Source organism: Diorhabda sublineata, chromosome 4 (assembly GCF_026230105.1).
Source record: "Diorhabda sublineata isolate icDioSubl1.1 chromosome 4, icDioSubl1.1, whole genome shotgun sequence".
Classification (NCBI taxonomy): Eukaryota; Metazoa; Arthropoda; class Insecta; order Coleoptera; family Chrysomelidae; genus Diorhabda; species Diorhabda sublineata.
The window spans coordinates 35,657,918-35,683,110 of NC_079477.1; the positions used below are offsets into that span (position 1 = coordinate 35,657,918).

The following is a 25,193-nucleotide window of genomic DNA, read 5'->3' on the forward strand; positions in this document are numbered from 1 at the left end:
TACCTTGTTATATTTTACTGTATAGGTTGTCCCACGACGTATGCATCAAGGATAAGTAATTAAAACGTCATTTTGATTATTTTTAGGATATAATTCAAACTTTTTTACATTACATATCCGAGTAAATTAACAAATAAACGTAAATTAATCGTCAAATTTACAAAATTTAATATAAAAATCTATACATTTAAGGCCCAATTTCAGCTCGACATGAATATTTTTTTCATAACGTTAGCTCCTTTCGTCAAACCGAACTGTTTGAACAAATCCGACACCGTACGACAAACAATTTCCGTATTCAAAGTCAAATTTTTTGAAGATTCATCTGCAAAAATCGAAATTTTCGAAAAAAAAAACCAAACCCGCCATAATATCCCTACCTTCGTGCTGCAATTGCAAAAGGTGAATAGAACCTGGGTTATTTTTGCAAATTTGTCTCAATTCGTTCAAAAGTGCGTCTAATTGGGCGCCGATTTGCGCGTCGTTCTAAAAAATTTACGGAATTACGGTCATCGGTAGCGCCATCTATTCGAACGTTACTTACCTGAGAATTTTTCGTCGAACACAATTCCATTAAATGGGATAAATGTACGACGCTTCTATTAAGCAACATCTGTTCTAAATTGTAAAGCAATTGATATAAATAATTGCGACCGTCTTCGACGTCGGTTTCACCCTCTCTGGGCGGCGTCAGAGAATCGTCTATTGCTCTATGGGGTAACGAGGACATTCCGACTATACCGGGAACTTTTTCTCTGAAAGACGCAGAAGCTAAAGCGTAGGATAAGACGGCGGCGTCGTAAGCTTCCATTTTTAAATTTTTAGACGATCTACAAACAATATTAGTAACGTTTTCTTCTTGTAGAATCGATTCGTACTTCGAAGACTTACTGGATGAATTGGCCGAATGAAAAGTGAAATTGGCCGAATGAAAGGCGGATTTGGCCGAATGAAAAGTGGACTTGGCCGAATGAAAAGTGGACTTGGCCGAATGAAAAGTGGACTTGGCCGAATGAAAAGTGGACTTGGCCGTATGAAAAGTGGACTTGGCCGAATGAAAAGTGGACTTGGCCGAATGAAAAGCGGACAAGTCGAATTAAGTGGACTTGGACGAATGAAAAGTGAAATTGGTCGATAGAAAAGCGGACTTGGCCGAATGAAAAGTGGACTTGGCCGAATGAAAAGTGGACTTGGCCGAATGAAAAGTGGACTTGGCCGAATGAAAGTGGACTTGGCCGAATGAAAAGTGGACTTGGCCGAATGAAAAGCGGACAAGTCGAATTAAGTGTACTTGGCCGAATGAAAAGTGGACTTGGCCGAATGAAAAGTGGAATTGGTCGAATGAAAAGCGGACAAGTCGAATTAAGTGTACTTGGCCGAATGAAAAGTGAAATTGGTCGATAGAAAAGTGGACTTGGCCGAATAAAAGTGGAATTGGTCGAATGAAGAGAGAAATTTATCGAAAAATGGGGATTTAAATCGACTTAAAGAGGAACTAAGCGAACAAAAAATGAAATTTACCGATTAAAAAGAATAATTTACCGATATAAAAGAAAAACCGGTCGAATAAAAAGAATTCGAAGCGACAAAAAAGGCAATTCGTCCGAATTAAAAGAATTTGAACCGACTTGAAAAACCGAATAGAATAAAAGGAATAATTGGCCGAACGAAAAGAGAAATTTGCCGATTGTAAAGTGGAATTTGCCGAATGAAAAGAGAAATCGGCAAACGAAAAGGAGGATTTGGTCGAAATTTGCCAAATAAAAAGGCAATTCATCCGAATAAAAAAGATTTAAACCGACGGGAAACGATAATAGTGGAATTTACCGAATGAAAAGAGTAATCGATCGATAAAGAAGAGGATTTGGTTCAAATTTGCCGAATAAAAGGGATAATTGGCCGAACGAAAAGTCAAATTTACCGAATGAAAAGAAAAATTGACCGATATAAAAGAATATTCGGTCGAATAAAAAAAATATGAGCCGATAAAAAACAGGAATTCGCCGAATCATTGGCAAAATGAAAAGTGGAACAGGCCGAATACAGAGATTTTTTGAGGATGTGAGGAACTGATCGAATTTTAAATGGTTATAAAAGACGAACAAGCAAAACTTGATTAAATTCGAATCAAATTGGCCGAATAAATAGACGAATATGCCCAATATATGGATAGTTTTGGACGATAGAGGTCACAGGTAGAGAATAGGACCAATTTCAATTGGTTTTAGAAGAGGTTTGAACAATCGACGAACATTTATACTAAATATTCATTAAAACCTAATACAGAGTGCTCGTTTTCAATGCGCCAACAATAATAATGTCCCAAAAGTGCTAAAACTAACAATCCATGCTATCTATCTAACGAATGAACATGCTTTTCGAATTAATTCAATTCGAAGCCGAAATATTTTTCAACTACGAGGTGCTCCGTTTGAAATTGAGAACAACGTATACGACACCCCTCGTATATATTAAAACGATACCATATCGACGGAAATTGTAACAAAAAACAGTTAAAAACGGCCGAAATAAAGAATAACGACAATTATTTGACAGGTTTTCATCAATTTAATATGGTTTGCCGGCGGTTGAAGCAATTTAATATGGTTTGCAGGTGGTTGAGGCAATTTAATATGGTTTTGAGAGGATTTTCGATTATTTAATATTTTTTCTGGGCTTCTGAGGTGTTCATGAGGTTGTTTCAAATTAATATGGTTTCAAAGATGAATGGGGCAATTTAATATGGTTTGAAAGATGGTAGGGACAATTTAATATGGTTTCAAAGATGGTTGGGGCAATTTAATATGGTTTACAGATGATTGAGGTAATTTAATATGGTTTTGAGAGGATTTTCGACCGTTAACATATTTTTTGTGGATTTCCATGAGTTTATTTGAGAGGTTTTCATCAATTTAATATGGTTTGCCGGCAATTGAAGCAATTTAATATGGTTTGCAGGTGGTTGAGGCAATTTAATATGGTTTTGAGAGTATTTTTGGTTATTTAATATTTTTTGTGAATTTCTGAGGTTTCTATGAGGTTCCTATCAATTTAATATGATTTCATAGATGGTTTGAGCAATTTAGTATGGTTTACAGATAGTTGGGGCAATTTAATATGGTTTTGAAAGAATTTTTCATCATTTAATATTTTTTTGAGGGTTTCCAAGGATTTGATGAGTTTATTTGAGAGATTTTCATCAATTTAATATGGTTTTGAGATAGTTTTGATAAAGTAATATCGTTTTTTGTGGGTTTCCATCAACTTAATACGGTTCGCTGACGTTTGGACAAGTTTAATAACGAGCTACGAACATAATTCGTTGCAAGAAAACAAAAAAAAAAACAAATATAACGAAAAATAAGAAACAAAACAAAAAAAAACAAATGAGGGAAATAAAATAAAAACGGAAAAAAAATTAAATCCCATTTATTTTGAATTCAAAATAAAAATTAACATATATACAGGATGCTACCTAAAATAATTTACTTCTATGTACAATAAATATTCAATTACTAATCAAAGAAAAAAAATGTGACACAATTTTATTCTTTAATATATTTATAAATATTATCAATAACTTCAACTTTTTTCTTAATTATTTCAATTTTTTTTTTTTGGTCGAATGAACAAGGCACGAGTTGGAACCACTATTTGCACACCCCTTGAACACATTAAAATTAAATTAATTGCGGTACGCGTGAAAAGTCAAATTTAATGGCGCGGTAAACAAGATCCACGATCATTTTTTTTTTATTTTACGCAGTTTCATACAATTCGAAGTGGTTCCGAGAGTTTAATGTGGTTTTTTCGTGGTTTCATATGGTTTATAACATTTTTGGGATCATTTAATATAGTTTTTTATATTTTGATACGATTTTATCGTACTTTTACGCAATTTGATATGGTTTTAATATGTTTGGGATCATTTAATATGGTTTTTCATACGATCTTATCGTATTTTTTCGAAATTTGATACGGTTTTAATATGTTTGGAATCATTTAACATGGTTTTAATATGTTTCGGATCATTTAATACGGTTTTTTATACGATTTTATCGTATTTTTCCCAATTTAATATGGTTTTAATATGCTTGGGATCGTTTAATGATTTCAAGCTGTTTTTCACGTGTTAGAAGGGCGGTTTCATATGTTTGGGATCATTTAATATGGTTTTCATACGATCTTATCGTATTTTTTCGAAATTTGATACGGTTTTAATATGTTTGGAATCATTTAATATGGTTTTAATATGTTTCGGATCATTTAATATGGTTTTTTATACGATCTGTTACGAGCGTAAAAAGAGATATTTAACTGGCGCAGTCAATAGGACGATCTAATTAAAAAAATTTTGCGAAATAAAAGGCGTTCTGAAACGTACAAGGGGTGTTGCATATGTTTGTTCCTCTTTAAATTTTTTTTTTTTTTTTCGTAATTAGGCACTTACAAAAAAATAGTACAAAAGAAAAACAAACAAAAAAAAGACAACGGTTATATACAGATGATTTTTAGTTTTTAGAGCACCAATTCCACTTTAATCTATACCAGAAAAAAACACCGGCAGTCATTTCGAACCAATTTTATTGATTATTTAATCACCCTGTACAACAAATTTTCGAAAGAAAACAGGATACGGGGTAAATGGGCGAATGGGAAAAATCGATCAAGATTCGATCTTTCAGGAAGAAAATCGAAAAAAAAGACGAAAAACGATAGATGCTTACGGGGTGAAACGAAAAATCGAGAGATACGATCGTATACGGGGAAAATCGATTCGATAATGACAAAAATCGATCAAAATACGATCATTTACGAAGAAAATCGATTTTTTCAAAAAACGTAATTCGATTGATGCATACAGGGTGAAACGAAAAATCGAGAGATACGATCGTGTAGGGGGAAAATCGCAAAAAATCGATTTTTTTTAAAACCTTGATTCGAAAAGTTGAAATTCGATTCGTAACGACTCCGGGTTGGGAAAAAAATGAATTTTACGAAAAAAATAAAAGGAAAACAACAACAACAAATATCATAATTATTTATAGGGGGGGAGGATCGTCTAAAAATTAAAAAATCTTTACAGTAAAATATATCATTTCAATTTTCATGCGGGACATTCAATTTTAGAGAAAACAAAAATATATATTTACAAAAAATTCGAATTTTCTATTTTTTTTTTTTGATAACTGGGGAAAGAGGAAGAAAAAAAATGAAAGTCAGTCACGTGGTCCGGTATATAACGAATAAAATAAAAAACAATAGGGTGGGGATGTATCGATGGATATCGAGGAGACAGACTCACCCTCCGCCGTCCAAATTATCGTCGTTTTTACCGCCTCCCATACCGCCGCCGCCACCGGACATAATCTTTTCCGGCCTCCCCATAAGAGACGGTTTGCCCGGCGGTAGATTTTGCATCGCCTCCGCCTGTTCACGTATTTGACGTTTGCGTTTTTTGCTCCACAATTCGTGGCAATCTTGCCAAGTCGGTAATTCCGGCGCCGATATTCTGAAATTATTAGAGAAAATATCATCAAATTTATTGGGGAATGAGTGATTTCTGATTTTTACGATTTTTTTTCGAAATTCGATTTGATTTTTTTACAATATTTGATGATTTATTGCGAATTTTTGGCACTTTTCATGTTTCATGTGGTTTTGAAAGATTTTCGATGAGTTTAATATGGTTTTCAACGAGTTTAATATGGTTTTGAAATGTTTTTGATGAGTTTAATATGGTTTCCAACGAGTTATTATGGTTTTCAACGAGTTATTATGGTTTTGAAAAATTTTGTTGAGTTTAATATGGTTTTAATGTGGTTTCCGATGATTTTATATTGCTTTCATATGATTTTGAAAGGTTTTTTATGAGTTTAATATGGTTTTCGATGAGTTTAATATGGTTTCAACGAGTTTAATATGGTTTTGAAAGGTTTTTGATGAGTTTAATATGGTTTCAACGAGTTTAATATGGTTTTGAAAGGTTTTTGATGAGTTTAATATGGTTTCCAACGAGTTTAATATGGTTTTGAAATGTTTTTGATGAGTTTAATATGGTTTCAACGAGTTTAATATGGTTTTGAAAGGTTTTTGATGAGTTTAATATGGTTTCAACGAGTTTAATATGGTTTTGAAAGGTTTTTGATGAGTTTAATATGGTTTTCAACGAGTTTAATATGGTTTTGAAATGTTTTTGATGAGTTTAATATGGTTTTCAACAAGTTATTATGGTTTTGAAAGATTTTTGATGAGTTTAATATGGTTTTGAAAGGTTTTTGATGTGTTTAATATGGTTTTCAACGAGTTATTATGGTTTTGAAAGATTTTTGATGAGTTTAATATGGTTTTAAAAGGTTTTCGATGAGTTTAATATGGTTTTGAAAGGTTTTTGATGAGTTTAATATGGTTTCAACGAGTTTAATATGGTTTTGAAAGGTTTTTGATGAGTTTAATATGGTTTCAACGAGTTTAATATGGTTTTGAAAGGTTTTTGATGAGTTTAATATGGTTTCCAACGAGTTTAATATGGTTTTGAAAGGTTTTTGATGAGTTTAATATGGTTTTGAAAGGTTTTTGATGAGTTTAATATGGTTTTGAAAGGTTTTTGATGAGTTTAATATGGTTTTCAACGAGTTTAATATGGTTTTGAAATGTTTCTGATGAGTTTAATATGGTTTTCAACGAGTTATTATGGTTTTGAAAGATTTTTGATGAGTTTAATATGGTTTTGAAAGGTTTTTGATGTGTTTAGTATGGTTTTCAACGAGTTTAATATGGTTTTGAAATGTTTTTGATGAGTTTAATATGGTTTTCAACGAGTTATTATGGTTTTGAAAGATTTTTGATGAGTTTAATATGGTTTTAAAAGGTTTTCGATGAGTTTAATATGGTTTTGAAAGGTTTTTGATGAGTTTAATATGGTTTTCAACGAGTTTAATATGGTTTTGAAAGGTTTTTGATGTGTTTAATATGGTTTTCAACGAGTTTAATATGGTTTTGAAAGATTTTTGATGCGTTTAATATGGTTTTCAACGAGTTTAATATGGTTTTGAAAGATTTTTGATGCGTTTAATATGGTTTTGAAAGGTTTTTGATGTGTTTAATATGGTTTTCAATGAGTTATTATGGTTTTGAAAAATATTTTTGAATTCCAAATGGTTTTAATAGGTTGTGATGAATTTGATATGGTTTTCAAAGGTTTTTGAGATTTTTATATGGTTTTAATGAGTTTAATAAGGTTTTTAAAGATTTTTGATTAGTTCAAATGGTTTTGAAAGGTTTTTGATTAGTTTGAAAGGTTCTTGACAAGTTTCATATGATTTTAATAGGTTTTTGATGAATGTGATATAATTTCAGGTTTTGATAAGTTTAATATGGTTTTCAAGAAGTTTAATATGGTTTTAACGTGGTTTACGATGAATTTATTTTGGTATTTGATGAGTTTCAAGTGGTTTTGGAAAGTTTTTGATGAATTCGAATGGTTTTGAAAGATTAGTGATGAGTTTCATTTTTAATAATAATATTTTAATAAGTATATATAATACAAAAAAAAAAGGATAAAAATCAAGACTCACTGTTCGGGATTGATATTCCTCAGCCACGCCGATTTGAGTGCGTCTTCTGCCGTTATCCTCTTCTCCGGATCCAATTCCAACATCTTATCCAACAGATCCAACGACGACGACGGCATAAACACGAAATCCTCCCTCAATCTCCTCCTGTGCAATTTGTTCGGCTTCAACGTATGGAAAAGGGGTAATTTGATAACGGAGGGCCAGACGGCGGGCGTCGGGGTGCCGCACACTCGAGATATCCTGTCTAATTGCATCATTTCGGCGTTGGCCTGAAAAGAAATTTTATTGATCATCGATCCATTTCCAACAAAAATCGAGATATCAATACGATTTCGATGGTTTTTCGTTTTTCTACGCCATTATTTAATGGTTTGCGGTGGTTTTTAGACGTTTTCAGCGATTTAATATGGTTTTCGGATGTTGAGATTAATACGGTTATCGGATGTTAGGATTAATTGGGTTTAAGTGTATTACTGATAATTTCATTGGTTTTTTTCGTGGTTTTATCAAGTTTAATATGGTTGTTAACACAGGTTTCATTTAATTCATATGAATTAATATGGTTTTCAAAACGGTTTGAGATGGTTTTGACGCATTAAAGTAGTTTTAATACGGTTTTGCGAGATTTCCGATGATTTTGACGTACTCACTTGGTTCAATACTGTTTATTCGAGATTTCGGACGATTTTAATACATTAATATGATTTTTACAAGATTTACTATGGATAGGATACATTATAATGGATTTATCAGAGGTTTCATTCAATTTGTATGAACTAATAGGGTTTTTAAAATGGTTTGGACATGATAATATGGTTTTTTCGAGATTTTTAATGATTTTAATAGATTAATATGGTTTTAATATGATTTTTAACATGGTTTGAGATGGTTTTAATAATGTTTATTCGAGATATCGGAAGATTTTAATACATTAATATGGTTCTTACAAGATTTACTATGGATAGGATACATTATAATAGATTTATCAGAGGTTTCATTCAATTTGTATGAATTAATATGGTTTTTAAAATGGTTTGGACAAGTTAATATGGTTTTTTTCGAGATTTTTAATGATTTTAATAGATCAATATGGTTTTAATATGATTTTTAACATGGTTTGAGATGGTTTTGACGCATTAAAGTAGTTTTAATACGGTTTTTCGAGATTTCGGACGATTTTAATACATTAATATGATTTTTACAAGATTTACTATGGATAGGATACATTATAATGGATTTATCAGAGGTTTCATTCAATTTGTATGAACTAATAGGGTTTTTAAAATGGTTTGGACATGATAATATGGTTTTTTCGAGATTTTAATAGATTAATATGGTTTTAATATGATTTTTAACATGGTTTGAGATGGTTTCGATCCGAATAAAATAGTTACCATAATATTTTCGACGATACGGTCAAATAGGAAATAGGAAAACTGACCTGAAATAGGGGTTTTTTCAAAAACAACTCCCCCAATATACAACCGCAACTCCAAATATCGATCGCCGGTCCGTAACGTTCTTCGCCCAAAAGAAGTTCGGGCGGTCGGTACCACAATGTGATCACCTTGTTAGTGTAAGGTCTCTGTCTGTCTTCGGCGTTGTAGAGTCGAGCCAAACCGAAATCGGCCAATTTCACTTCGCCCCTAAAAAAAGAAAAAAAGTTACGGTACAACACATACGCATATATAATATATAAATATACGAGATCGAGACGAAAATTAAAACTCACTTGTTGTTCATCAAGATGTTGCTGCATTTGATATCGCGATGCAAAAAGTTCTTCTTGTGACAATAATTGAGACCGTCCAACAGTTGTTTCATTATGCAGGCGTTGTTCAATTCGTTGAAATCGACCATGCCGGATTCCAATAGACCCATCAGATCGTGATCCATGTATTCGAAAACCAGATAGAACGATCCCTTTTCCTGTCGATGAAGATTAAAAAATGAAAAAAACAAAAAAATGAAAACGACGAAAGATTATTTTTCGCGTAGCGCCGCAACGTACCTTTCTGAAATCGACGGCGTCCTGTTTGTCGGTGACGATTTCCCTTAAATTGACGATATTTTTGTGATTCAATTGCCGGAGGATTTTTATTTCTCTGACAGCCGTTATGGGGAAACCCTCCTTTTCGTTTTCTAACCTCACTTTTTTCAACGCCACCAGTTCGTTGGCGTGCACGTCTTTGGCTTTGTACACCTGACCGTAAGTACCTAAACAAAGAATATTGAGAATCTCAAGAGCGGCAGGTGTAGTGGAGTGTAGTGTAATCCAGTTGTATAGTGTATAGTGTAGTGTAGTATATAGTTGATATACGTGTAGTGTAGTTTGATTTAGAGTTGGTGTAAATTAGTGTAATGTAGATGTAGTGTAGTGTAATGTACAGTTTATGTAAGTGTAGTGTAGTGTATTGGAAAGTTTTGTTTCGGAATCGTTTCTTTAGGATGATAGTCTACTATCAATAACTCATGGATTTCGAGAGTTTTTGATAGTTTAATGGGTTTATAATGAGGTTATTGATACTTTAATGGGTTCTTAATGAGTTTTTCGAAATAATATGGTTTCAATGGTTCAGAATGAGTTACTCATGGGTTTTTAATAGTTTTTTGATAGTTAATTTCGATTTTAATAAGGTTTTTGATGTGTTAATAAGGTTATTCAAGTTTTTAATAGGATCTTGATACTTTGATAGATCTTTATTAAGGTTTTCGAGACAATGATATGGTTTCGCTAGTTTATTTCGACTTTCCCATGGGTTTCACGAGGTTTTAATAAATTTTTGATAGTTTACTGGATTGTTAATGAGGTAATTGGATATTCAAGACAATTTTTTGGAATAATAAAATGATATCTGCATGATTTGATATGTTACGGTAGTTTAATATGAATTTCTCATGGATTTTAATAGTTTAATGGGTTTTAATGAGGTTTAGTTCTTAGTTCTTAATAGGTCCTTAATAATAAAATGGGTTTTTCCAAATAATAATATGGTTTTGATAGTCTAGATGAGTTTCTCATGGGTACCATGAGTTTTTAATAAGTTTTCAATAGTTGATTTGGATTTTAATAAGGTTTTCGAAATATTAATATGGTTTTGATAGTTTAGATGAGTTTCTCATGGGAATCATGAGTTTATAATAGGTTTTTGATAGTTTGAAAAAGGTTTTTGATAAGATTTTCGAAATATTAATATGGTTTTGATAGTTTAGTTGAGTTTCTCATCATTATCACGAGTTTTTAATAGGTTTTTTGATAATTTAAAGGGGTTTTAATAAGGTTTTCGAAATATTAATGTCGTTTTGATAGTTTTAGATGAGTTTCTCACGATTATCACGAGTTTATAATGGGTTTTTGATAGTTTAAAGGGTTTTTATCAAGGTTTTTGAAATGTTAATATGGTTTTGCGAGTTTATAATAGGTTTTTGATAGTTTATAGGGTTTTTATCAAGGTTTTTGATATGTTAATATGGTTTTGCGAGTTTATAATAGGTTTTTGATAATTTAAAGGGTTTTTGATAAGATTTTCGAAATATTACTATGGTTTTGATAGTTTAGATGAGTTTCTCTTGAATATCACGAGTTTATAATGGGTTTTTGATAGTTTAAAGGGTTTTTATCAAGGTTTTTGAAATGTTAATATGGTTTTGCGAGTTTATAATAGGTTTTTGATAGTTTATAGGGTTTTTATCAAGGTTTTTGATATGTTAATATGGTTTTGCGAGTTTATAATAGGTTTTTGATAATTTAAAGGGTTTTTGATAAGATTTTCGAAATATTACTATGGTTTTGATAGTTTAGATGAGTTTCTCTTGAATATCACGAGTTTATAATGGGTTTTTGTTAGTTTAAAGGGTTTTTATCAAGGTTTTTGAAATGTTAATATGGTTTTGCGAGTTTATAATAGGTTTTTGATAGTTTATAGGGTTTTTATCAAGGTTTTTGAAATGTTAATATGGTTTTGCGAGTTTATAATAGGTTTTTGATAGTTTATAGGGTTTTTATCAAGGTTTTTGATATGTTAATATGGTTTTGCGAGTTTATAATAGGTTTTTGATAATTTAAAGGGTTTTTGATAAGATTTTCGAAATATTACTATGGTTTTGATAGTTTAGATGAGTTTCTCTTGAATATCACGAGTTTATAATGGGTTTTTGTTAGTTTAAAGGGTTTTTATCAAGGTTTTTGAAATGTTAATATGGTTTTGCGAGTTTATAATAGGTTTTTGATAGTTTATAGGGTTTTTATCAAGGTTTTTGAAATGTTAATATGGTTTTGCGAGTTTATAATAGGTTTTTGATAATTTGAAGGGTTTTTTGATAAGATTTTCGAAATATTAATATGGTTTTGATAGTTTAGATGAGTTTCTCATGAATATCACGAGTTTATAATGGGTTTTTGATAGTTTATAGGGTTTTTATCAAGGTTTTTGATATGTTAATATGGTTTTGCGAGTTTATAATAGGTTTTTGATAATTTAAAGGGTTTTTTGATAAGATTTTCGAAATATTAATATGGTTTTGATAGTTTAGATGAGTTTCTCATGGGAATCATGAGTTTATAATAGGTTTTTGATAGTTTATAGGGTTTTTATCAAGGTTTTTGAAATGTTAATATGGTTTTGCGAGTTTATAATAGGTTTTTGATAGTTTATAGGGTTTTTATCAAGGTTTTTGAAATGTTAATATGGTTTTGCGAGTTTATAATAGGTTTTTGATAGTTTATAGGGTTTTTATCAAGGTTTTTGATATGTTAATATGGTTTTGCGAGTTTATAATAGGTTTTTGATAATTTAAAGGGTTTTTGATAAGATTTTCGAAATATTACTATGGTTTTGATAGTTTAGATGAGTTTCTCTTGAATATCACGAGTTTATAATGGGTTTTTGTTAGTTTAAAGGGTTTTTATCAAGGTTTTTGAAATGTTAATATGGTTTTGCGAGTTTATAATAGGTTTTTGATAGTTTATAGGGTTTTTATCAAGGTTTTTGAAATGTTAATATGGTTTTGCGAGTTTATAATAGGTTTTTGATAATTTGAAGGGTTTTTTGATAAGATTTTCGAAATATTAATATGGTTTTGATAGTTTAGATGAGTTTCTCATGAATATCACGAGTTTATAATGGGTTTTTGATAGTTTATAGGGTTTTTATCAAGGTTTTTGATATGTTAATATGGTTTTGCGAGTTTATAATAGGTTTTTGATAGTTTATAGGGTTTTTATCAAGGTTTTTGATATGTTAATATGGTTTTGCGAGTTTATAATAGGTTTTTGATAATTTAAAGGGTTTTTGATAAGATTTTCGAAATATTACTATGGTTTTGATAGTTTAGATGAGTTTCTCTTGAATATCACGAGTTTATAATGGGTTTTTGTTAGTTTAAAGGGTTTTTATCAAGGTTTTTGAAATGTTAATATGGTTTTGCGAGTTTATAATAGGTTTTTGATAGTTTATAGGGTTTTTATCAAGGTTTTTGAAATGTTAATATGGTTTTGCGAGTTTATAATAGGTTTTTGATAATTTGAAGGGTTTTTTGATAAGATTTTCGAAATATTAATATGGTTTTGATAGTTTAGATGAGTTTCTCATGAATATCACGAGTTTATAATGGGTTTTTGATAGTTTATAGGGTTTTTATCAAGGTTTTTGATATGTTAATATGGTTTTGCGAGTTTATAATAGGTTTTTGATAATTTAAAGGGTTTTTTGATAAGATTTTCGAAATATTAATATGGTTTTGATAGTTTAGATGAGTTTCTCATGAATATCACGAGTTTATAATGGGTTTTTAATAGTTTATAGGGTTTTTATCAAGGGTTTTGATATGTTAATATGGTTTTGCGAGTTTATAATAGGTTTTTGATAAGATTTTCGAAATATTAATGTGGTTTTGATAGTTTTATGAGTTTCTCATGAATATCACGAGTTTTTGATAGTTTAAAGTGTTTTTATCAAGGTTTTTTAAATGTCAATATGGTTTTGCGATTTTATAATAGATTTTTGATAGTTTACAGGTTTTTGGTAAGGTTTTCGAAATATTAATATGGTTTTGATAGTTTAGTTGAGTATCTCATGATTATCACGAGTTTTTAATAGGTTTTTGATAGTTTAAAGGGTTTTTAATAAGGTTTTCGAAATATTAATGTGGTTTTGATAGTTTCGAATGAGATATTTACACACCGAAAAGGAACGATTTCGAAGCGGAAGGAAGCTAAATAGCCCCAAAGGGAACGTTACCTTCGCCTATCTGCGCTATAACCTCGAACATATCGACGCACCTCTCGCCCCAATCTTTACCGCACATCTGGAAATTTCTGGATCCTTTTCTTTTCAATATTGTCGGTCGTTTCATCGGCATTTTCGGCTTCGGCGACGATTTCCGTTTCTCCGAGTTTTTCACGTGGTTCCTCGGCGGCGTACTCGGCAATTCTTCATCGCCGCTCAATTCTTCCGTACCGGGAATCACTACATAACGAATCGTTAAAAAAAAAAAGAAAATTCCCTACGAGAAATAATACCTACCGGGGGGCATCGGTAAATCCTTGATGTTTTTCCGAGGCGGTGTTTTGGCTTTGACGTATACGGGAGGCGGCGGCGGCCGATTGACGGTCATATGCGCAGGCGCTACGGGACTCGGGGACCTACTGGGCGGCGAGACGATAGCTTCCAATTGCGTCTGATCTATACCGGGGGGTAACGGTAATTTCGTAACGCTCTTTGGTTTTTTGATTTCCATTTGGGCGGTGGTCGTCGTAGGCGGTTTGGAGTCCGCGTGAGGCGCCGGCGTCGTTACGGCGGACGGACCCGTCGTTATTATGGTGGAGATGGCCGCCGGAGCGGCAGTATTCGGTACCACCACCGGCAGTGGCGGTGTAGGGGGCGTCGTTGGTTTTTCGGTGACGGTTTCTTTGTCCGGTAATCGGATGTCGTTCAAATTGGTCGGTTCCGTTTCCGGTATAGGAATGTCGACTACGTCCATCGGTAGCGGCGTCGTTAAATTTTCTTTGTTTTCTATATGCAAAAAAAAACGAAATTTTTGGCCGAATTTCCCGTCGAAAGTAGAATTGGGAGATAAATTTATGAGAAAAATCAAAATATTGGGCAATAATTATACCCGGGGTCGTTTTGGGCGACAAATTTATAAGGAAAATCGAAATTTTGGGCAATAATTATACCTGGTTTGTTTTGGGAGACAGATTCGTAAGGAAAATCGAAATTTTGGGCAATAATTATACCCGGGGTCGTTTTGGGCGACAAATTTATAAGGAAAATCAAAATATTGGGCAATAATTATACCCGGGGTCGTTTTGGGCGACAAATTTATAAGGAAAATCAAAATATTGGGCAATAATTATACCCGGGGTCGTTTTGGGCGACAAATTTATAAGGAAAATCAAAATATTGGGCAATAATTATACCTGGTTTGTTTTGGGAGACAGATTCGTAAGGAAAATCGAAATTTTGGGCAATAATTATACCCGTGGTCGTTTTGGGCGACAAATTTATAAGGAAAATCAAAATATTGGGCAATAATTATACCCGGGGTCGTTTTGGGCGACAAATTTATAAGGAAAATCAAAATATTGGGCAATAATTATACCCGGGGTCGTTTTGGGCGACAAATTTATAAGGAAAATCAAAATATTGGGCAATAATTATACCCGGGGTCGTTTTGGGCGACAAATTTATAAGTGAAATCGAAATTTTGGGCAATAATTATACCTGGGTTGTTTTGGGCGACAGATTCATAAGGAAAATCGAAATTTTGGGGAATAATTACACTCGGGGTCGTTTTGGGAGACAAATTTATAAGAAAAATCGATAGGTGGGCAATAATGATACTAAGGGTGGTTTTGGGCGACAAATTTCAATCCGAGCTCCTCTTTGGGTATCAAATTTTCAACGAAGAATCGAAATTTTGGGCGACTTTCGAATTAATCGCCATTTTGGCGTCGAATTTTTGCCAAAGCGCTTAAAGAACTCAATTTGAGTGCAAAATATCGCAATTTTGACTAAAATTCATGTCAAGAATCAAGTTGGGAGCCAAATTTTCAACAAAGAATAGAAATTTTGATCAAAATTCTTATAGAGATCAATTAGGCATCAAATTTTCAACAAAATCGACATTTTGGGCAAAATTTATAACCAGAGTCAAATTTGGCGTCAAATGTTCAACAAAAATCGAGACTTTCAGCAAAATTCATATTTCGAATAAAATTGGCGTCAATTTTTCAACAAAAATAAAAATTTTGGGCAACATTCATATCCAGAGTCAAATTGGGCATCAATTTTTCAACAAAAATCGGGACTTTTTGCGACATTCATATCCAGAGTCAAATTGGGTGCCAAATTTTCAACAAAAATCGGGACTTTGTGCGACATTCATATCCAGAGTCAAATTGGGCGTCAAATTTTCAACAAAAATCGAGACTTTGGGCGGCATTTATATCTAGAGTCGAATTGGGCGCCAAAATTTCAACAAAAATCGAGACTTTGGGCGACATTTCTATCTAGAGCCGAATTGGGCGTCAAATTTTCAACAAAAATCGAGACTTTGGGCAACATTTATATCTAGAACAAAATTGGTCGCCAAATTTTCAACTACAATAAAAATTTTGGGCAAAATTCATATCTTGAACCAAAGTGGGCGTCAAATTTTCAACAAAAATCGAGACTTTGGGCAACATTTATATCTAGAACAAAATTGGTCGCCAAATTTTCAACTACAATAAAAATTTTGGGCAAAATTCATATCTTGAACCAAAGTGGGCGTCAAATTTTCAAGAAAAATCGAGTCTTTGGGCAAAATTCATATTTAGAATCAAAGTGGGAGTCAAATTTTCAACTAAAATAGAAACTTTGGGCTCAAATTCCACATTGAACGTCAAATAAATGACGAAAATGCCTGAAAACCTGAAAAAAAAAAAAGAAAAGAGAGTAAAACAAAATTTCACTCACCAATTTTGCCATTCGAATCGACATCCCCCGATTGCTGATCGCCGTTCGACTGTTCCAATTGTTCGGCGAGCCTCTTCAACTCCATCTCCCTCTTCCGGCGATCCTTCACCATTTCGGCGAACAGACTAGCGTCCGTTATCTTATTTTTCAATTGGGAGGATTTCACCGAATGCGGCGAGGGACTCCTGTCGTGCCTATGCCTGGGGCTCTTATCCTTCCTCGGACTCCTCGATCGGTGTCTCTTGGCCCTCCTAGTAGGCGACGGCGTCGCGTAATGCCTCGACCTACCGTAGCTCGACGACCTCGATCTCCTCCGGGACACCGGACTCCTGCTCCTGGAATATCTACAAGACAAAGGAGGGGAGGGGAGAGAGAGTTTAGATTAGCGAAAAATCCATATTTCATGAGACGTCGTTAACCCACCGACTCCTCTCCTTCAATCTGGCCTTTTCCTTTTTGTGTTTCCTGTGGAGCATCTCCCTTTCGATTCTCCGTTTCCGGCTGCTGGGTGTCAAAGAGCGATGCTTGTTGTAGTGCGAATGTATCACGACGTCGGGGGTGGCTCCCCTGTAAGTGGGGGATTTCAAGGGGGGCGACAGACGATCGTCTATTATTATCGGAGAGTCTCTTATCCGGATCGGTTCGTCCGATATGAAGTGATTGTACCTAAACGGAGTAGTGCAGAAAAAAAATTTTGCGTCAATTTTCATTGTGGGTACCGATTTGGGCGCCAAATATGAAATGTTTCGGTCAATATTCGCATCTGGTACCAATTGGGCGCCCAAAAAAGTCGAAAGATTATCAATATGTTGGTCAATAATCACATCTGGTACCACTTGGGCGTCAAATTTTTGAAAAAACATCATAAAATTTGATATAAAGTACAAATACTACCACTTGGGCGCCGAAATACCAAAGGAACATCAATAGTTTGGTCAATAATCGGATCTAGTACCACTTGAGCGTCAAATTTTTGAAAAAACATCATAAAATTTGATATAAAGTACAAATAGTACCCCTTGGGCGTCGAAATACCAAAGGAACATCAATATTTTGGTCAATAATCGGATCTAGTACCACTTGAGCGTCAAATTTTTGAAAAAACATCATAAAATTTGATATAAAGTACAAATACTACCACTTGGGCGCCGAAATACCAAAGGAACATCAATATTTTGGTCAATAATCGGATCTAGTACCTTTTGTGCGTCAAATTTTTGAAAAAACATCATAAAATTTGATATAAAGTACAAATAGTACCCCTTGGGCGTCGAAATACCAAAGGAACATCAATAGTTGGGTCAATAATCGGATCTAGTACCACTTGAGCGTCAAATTTTTGAAAAAACATCATAAAATTTGATATAAAGTACAAATACTACCACTTGGGCGCCGAAATACCAAAGGAACATCAATAGTTTGGTCAATAATCGGATCTAGTACCACTTGAGCGTCAAATTTTTGGAAAAACATCATAAAATTTGATATAAAGTACAAATACTACCACTTGGGCGCCGAAATACCAAAGGAACATCAATAGTTTGGTCAATAATCGGATCTAGTACCACTTGAGCGTCAAATTTTTGAAAAAACATCATAAAATTTGATATAAAGTACAAATAGTACCCCTTGGGCGTCGAAATACCAAAGGAACATCAATATTTTGGTCAATAATCGGATCTAGTACCTTTTGTGCGTCAAATTTTTGAAAAAACATCATAAAATTTGATATAAAGTACAAATAGTACCACTTGGGCGCCGAAATACCAAAGGAACATCAATAGTTGGGTCAATAATCGGATCTAGTACCACTTGAGCGTCAAATTTTTGGAAAAACATCATAAAATTTGATATAAAGTACAAATAGTACCACTTGGGCGTCGAAATACCAAAGGAACATCAATATTTTGGTCAATAATCGGATCTAGTACCACTTGAGCGTCAAATTTTTGAAAAAACATCATAAAATTTGATATAAAGTACAAATAGTACCACTTGGGCGTCGAAATACCAAAGGAACATCAATATTTTGGTCAATAATCGGATCTAGTACCACTTGAGCGTCAAATTTTTGAAAAAACATCATAAAATTTGATATAAAGTACAAATAGTACCACTTGAGCGTCGAAATACCAAAGGAACATCAATATTTTGGTCAATAATCGGATCTAGTACCTTTTGTGCGTCAAATTTTTGAAAAAACATCATAAAATTTGATATAAAGTACAAATAGTACCACTTGGGCGCCGAAATACCAAAGGAACATCAATAGTTGGGTCAATAATCGGATCTAGTACCACTTGAGCGTCAAATTTTTGGAAAAACATCATAAAATTTGATATAAAGTACAAATAGTACCACTTGGGCGTCGAAATACCAAAGGAACATCAATATTTTGGTCAATAATCGGATCTAGTACCACTTGAGCGTCAAATTTTTGAAAAAACATCATAAAATTTGATATAAAGTACAAATAGTACCACTTGGGCGTCGAAATACCAAAGGAACATCAATATTTTGGTCAATAATCGGATCTAGTACCACTTGAGCGTCAAATTTTTGAAAAAACATCATAAAATTTGATATAAAGTACAAATAGTACCCCTTGGGCGTCGAAATACCAAAGGAACATCAATATTTTGGTCAATAATCGGATCTAGTACCTTTTGTGCGTCAAATTTTTGAAAAAACATCATAAAATTTGATATAAAGTACAAATAGTACCACTTGGGCGCCGAAATACCAAAGGAACATCAATAGTTGGGTCAATAATCGGATCTAGTACCACTTGAGCGTCAAATTTTTGGAAAAACATCATAAAATTTGATATAAAGTACAAATAGTACCACTTGGGCGCCGAAAAACCAAAGGAACATCAATAGTTGGGTCAATAATCGGATCTAGTACCTTTTGTGCGTCAAATTTTTGAAAAAACATCATAAAATTTGATATAAAGTACAAATAGTACCACTTGGGCGTCGAAATACCAAAGGAACATCAATAGTTTGGTCAATAATCACATCTAGTACCACTTGAGCGCCAAATTTTTGAAAAAATATCATAAAATTTGATAATAAGTATAGTTAGTACTTGGACGCCAAGAAGAAGAAAGAATGTGGATAGTTCGGACAATTATCACATCTGGTAGTACTTTGGGCGCCAAATTTTAAGTAAAAGTCAATATTTTGGACCATTATTATCTCTTCAGGAGTCAAAAATCTACATTTTGGGCCTTGAATGGAACTCGTATTACTTTGGACACCATTCAGTTACCAAAAAGTTAAAGTATAGTCAAAATTTTGAACGATAATCATATTCAGTACCACTTTTGACGCCGAAATATTGAAAAAAATCTGTATTTGTGGGCATTAAACTGAGCCAGTACCACTTGGGACGCCAAATGTCCCAATAAAAAACTACTTTTTGGACGTTAAACACATTTGGTACCACTTAGGTGCCAAAATATCAAAGTATATTAAAAATTATGGGCGATAATCATATTTAGTACCACTTTAGGCGCCAAATTTGGTAAAAAAAACGTACTTTAGGGCACTAAACACATCTGGTACCACTTTGGGCGCCAAATTTTGAAAAAAAACATACTTTTGAACACCAAACCCAATTAGTACCACTTTGGACGACAAATTTGCTAAAAAACGTACCTTTGGGCACTAAACACATCTGGTACCACTTTGGGCATTAAATTTTCAACCGAAAATCGAAATATTCGCATAAAAAAAATATTTTTCTGTACCTTGCGGGATGATGTAACGGCGGGGTGTGCGGGGATTCCCTAGTGGCGAATTCTCTCGATGAAATATCTCTGGAATATTTCGGCGGCGGCGTTTCCGAAGGCGGCGTCGGACTTTGAACTTCGAACGTTTCCGGTGACGCTATACTATCGTTCGATACCGGCGAACATCCGCCGGTATCGATGACGACCTTGTGGTGACCGGCCTTAATCGACGTCTCCTCCCAATCGCCCAAATCGATTGGCTGCCTGGGCGGCGTCCTCTTCGACGAGCTACAATCGGATATCACCGAACCGCTCGCGGCGCTCTCTATAATCACACACACCAAAAATCATCGTCAACAATCGATTTAATGATCGATTATTTTTTTTTTTTACCTAAACTGGTACTTCTCGATCTGTGTTTCGATTTTCTCTTCTTCTTTTTCGTCTTCTTATCCTTTTTGTGTCTCTTCTCTTTTTTCTTCCTCTTTTTTCTATCGTAGTCTTCGCGGAAGGTGGGGGAAGTCAAGGGGGCCGTTACGTATTCTAGCCCCGTTGGGGATTCCTCCATTTTTCTTTTCGATTTCATGTCGCCGGATCTCGAGGAACGCGACGATATCGATAATTGTCTTTCTCTGACTAAAATCGGGGGCGTCGGCGATCTCGGTATAAGCGGCGTCTGATCCAAACGGTGTCTCCTAACTTTCGGTAGAAAATTTTTTTCAAAGACGGAATTGAATTAAAAATAATTTTTGGTTACGGGGTGACTCAATAATAGTAGTTGTTTTTTTTTTATTAAATCACCTTGTATATTACGGATATGTATCATTTGATTTGACGAATGTCAAGTCAGGAATGGAATAATTGAAAAGGTAAGTCTGCTTTTGGGCGTGGAATTATCGAAAGAACAATAACAAAACGACTTTTGGCGCCAAATTAGCACAAGAAAACTAGAAAAACGATTTTGGGCGCCAAATTATCTAAAAGAAAAGCAGAAAAACTACTTTGGGCGTCAAATTATCAAGAAAAACACTAGAGAAACTACTTTGGGCGCCAAATTATCGAAAGATAAGCAGAAAACCTACTTTGGGCGCCAAATTATCAAAATAAAACTATAAAAAAGACTTGGGGCGCCAAATTATCAAAATAAAACTATAAAAACGACTTTGGGCGCCAAATTATCAAGAAAAAAACTAGAAAACGACTTAGGGCGCCAAATTTTCGTTCAAAAATTTAAAAAACTACACGGATAACCCCTTGCGGACCTTGAAATATAAATTTTCTTTTTCTTTTCACTATAATGGGCTCACATGGACAAAATTTTTATGGAAAACGACTTTAGGCACCAAATAATTCAGAAAAAAAACTAGAAAAATGACTATGGGCGCTAAATTTTCGTTCAAAAATAGTAAAAACGACAAAAACAGCCCTTTGAGGTTATTGAAAGAAGACTTTTCTTCTTTTGCACTAAATATTTCCATGGAATACGATTTTAGGCGCCGTATTTTCGTCAGAAAATAGTAAAAACTATAAGGATAGCCAATTGAATATCTTAAAATATGAATTTTCTGCGATTTTGCACTAAATGGAGGAATATTTCCATGGAAAACGACTATGGGCGCCCAATTTTTGTTAGAAACTAATAAAAACTATAAATACAGCCCCTTGAGCATAAAAATGGGCTACCAAGGGCAATGTTTTCAAGGAAAACGACTTTGGGCGCCAAATTGTCGTTAGAAACTAATAGAAACTACAAAAACACCCACTTCAGCACTAAAATGGGCTACCAAGGGCAATATTCTCATGGAAAACGACTTTGGGCGCCGAATTTTCGTTATAAACTAATAAAAACTACAAAAACAAACCCTTGAGCATAAAAATGGGCTACCAAGGGCAATATTTTCAAGGGAAACGACTTTGGGCGCCAAATTTCCATTAGAAACTAATAAAAACTACAAAAACAGCCCCTTGGGCACTAACATGGGCTACCAATTGCAATATTTCCATGGAAAACGACTTTGGCCGCCAAATTTTCATTAGAAACTAATAAAAACTACAAAAACAGCCCCTTGGGCACTAACATGGTCTACCAATGGCAATATTTTCATGGAAAACGACTTTGGCCGCCAAATTTTCATTAGAAACTAATAGAAACTACAAAAACACCCACTTCAGCACTAAAATGGGCTACCAAGGGCAATATTTTCATGGAAAACCCCTTTAGGCGCCAAATTCTCGTTAATAAACTCTATATGAAGGATCTCGAAGAACAAATACATCACTTATAGGTATTGGGAGAGACTAATTTCCATTTAATGTCATTGTGAGTATCAAATTGACGATTTTCGAGGTTTTTCTACAGGGTGACTTATTAAAATCGGGAAATATGGTTATGTTTTTATTGAATCACCCTATATATATATATATATATATATATATATATATATATATATATATATATATATATATACGGAGAAATATTTATGATCTAACCTGGCGAATGTAAAATAAGTGACGATTCTCTAACGTAAATGTCGTCTTCTAATCTACCGTAACGACTATGTTGATTACTTCTGTGCATATCGGCGTCCAAATCTAATTCGCCATCTTCGCTGACGATTTCTTCTTCTCCGCTTTGAATTTCTCCAGCTTCCGGTCCGGACAGATCCTCCGAACTCACATCCGAATATTCGACTAATTTCGTTTTGGTTTTCGATAAACCTACGTAATTATTCGATGAGGTTTTATCGCCTTTCTGTTTGCGCCTTTTCGATTTCTTGTTATGTTTGCCATGACGGTTTTTTTCCATTTTACGTATTAATTTATATCGGATATCCAGCACATAGTAATTCGTGCTGGTCTGCCTACTGGCAATCGACTCCTAGGGAAAGTCCACATACTCTTAATTCTATTAGAAAAAGAGGTTATGTTGACATTGAGATCGCAGTGTTGCCAGAATTGTTCATTTTTTCAACTACTTAACCGTTTTTTTTTTGTTAATAGTTTGGCTAAATACGAAATAAGTTTTGTTATATACGGATTGAATTTTGGAGTAAACAGATTATTGTAAAGAAATTTAAGTATTACAAAATCATTTTTGGGTGATCAAATAACTTTTAATATCAATTCTATTCGCGTAAATTTGATTTTCATAAATTAAATTACGAAATCGTGTTTAAATTCGAAATTATGTAATAAAAATCAATAAACCTTTAATAAATTACGTTATTATCAATAAAATATTGAAATTAATTGAAAAATAAACAAATTTGATATAGATTTAATCGAATTTTGTCGTATTACATTCAACAATGAACAGAAATTGGGGCAACTACTTTTATTATTATTTAAACTTAATATCATCGTTTTGTATTATTAATTTCGAGTTTTAAATGATTTAACCAAACTATTTTTCAAAAACTACAACGTTATTTTATCCATAATCTTAAAAACTTGACTAAAACCAAGGAGAATCCGTATTTAGAACTAACACTGTATATACGAACAAATATAATATTTTTCCGCTGATTATGTATTGAGGTTATAATAATATTGATATAACTAAAGTCGATATTAAATTTTTCTTAATAAATTAATAATAAAAGACGTTTCAATGAATATTTTGTGATCAATTAGAAATATTGTAACCTGGCAACACCGTGTTGTTGGCATGCACGAATTGAGCCATCACCACGTAAGAGGAAAGAGTTCAATTAATTTTTTTGGAAAAAAAAATAAGAAGATATGGTCATCAAAATGTTTGCCAGTCGTATATAACTTTATATAATATCGTATGAATAAATAAAAAAATTATTAATGACATTGGTGACCTTGAATGAATGAAAATAATGGCGATATTTAGGGTGGGTCTAAATTCGATGTAAAAAAGCGAAATAGTATTAAATGAAGCCGTATAATATTGAAATAACACTTACCCAAATTTAAAATTAACTATTAAGTTCACTATCACACTCACTAACCCACAACACAGCACTTTATTCCATTAGACAAGTTCTTTCGTCATTTATTACTCTCTTAGCAGGTTTTTCAAGCTTTGTCGTTCAATTTATGTGAAAATATCAATTCTATTAGACAATATTAATAAGTTAGATTCTTATTTATTGTTTAATTGTATCGGATGTAGCATAGGTCATAAAATATTTGAAGATTCTGTTATTTTTTTACAGCGAACGATCCTCTCGACAGGACGCCATTTTCATCTGTTTTCCCCTTTATAAATAGCATGCGTCATTCTTCTCCCCTCTTTATTCGAGTAGATCTCTTCTATTATCGTTACAAAATCAAAATTTTCGAAAATTATAAATACACATTTCAAAAAAATACGATATATAAGTATCGCTTCTTTTATTCAAACATAAAAATATGATATTTAGTTTAGAAAATAAATTCGTTTCATACGTGACATCGGTTATAGTAAGACTACTAATAAATAGATGGCGTAGTGTAGTTTTAATTCGTTTTCTATAACGAAAATAATCAGAAAAAAATTATTAACATCAACGTTGTTTTTTATTTAAATATAAAAATATCGATTTTATATATTTTTTTTTTGAAAAATTTGTGTAAATAAGTAATTTTCAAATCATACTATTATGTTATATCCAACATATAGATGGCGTAGATAACGTCATGCTCTATTTTTATATTTTTTCCATAATTATTGATATAATTAGAAACCAATTGTCGTTTTTAATATTTAAATTCGTCTAAATACGATAAACTCGAATTGATATATTTCTTTTTAAAGTTTAAATAACAATTTTTGATAATTAAACTACACTATTACGTCACAAATGACAACAATCTTTGTATTTGTTAATGGATTAATGGGTATTAAGAAAATAATCGAAAATTGATAAGAAAGAAGAATGCCAATTTGCTTAATCAGTGAAGAATTTGTTA

General features: G+C 33.0%; 1 protein-coding gene across 4 annotated transcripts; it reads right to left on the reverse strand.

The window, feature by feature from the left end:
• Positions 1 to 76: 76 nt before the first annotated feature.
• LOC130442502 (cyclin-dependent kinase 12) lies at positions 77 to 24,559 on the reverse strand. 4 transcript variants are annotated; one of them, XM_056776664.1, is made up of 16 exons: positions 24,206 to 24,559; positions 22,764 to 23,151; positions 20,667 to 20,972; positions 20,292 to 20,598; positions 16,961 to 17,203; positions 16,538 to 16,881; positions 14,102 to 14,590; positions 13,817 to 14,044; positions 9,589 to 9,794; positions 9,310 to 9,506; positions 9,019 to 9,223; positions 7,578 to 7,846; positions 5,306 to 5,512; positions 545 to 755; positions 381 to 486; positions 77 to 325 (listed from the first exon to the last, which is right to left on the reverse strand). In XM_056776664.1, exons 2-16 carry the CDS (start codon positions 23,077 to 23,079, stop codon positions 201 to 203), a joined length of 3,759 nt encoding a protein of 1,252 aa, XP_056632642.1. In that variant the 5' UTR covers positions 23,080 to 23,151; positions 24,206 to 24,559; the 3' UTR covers positions 77 to 200. The 4 variants fall into 4 exon arrangements, with proteins under 4 accessions (XP_056632642.1, XP_056632640.1, XP_056632641.1 ...); XM_056776662.1 differs by having other exon boundaries at positions 545 to 830; XM_056776663.1 differs by having other exon boundaries at positions 545 to 830; positions 22,764 to 23,178.
• Between the last annotated feature and the right edge of the window lie 634 nt (positions 24,560 to 25,193).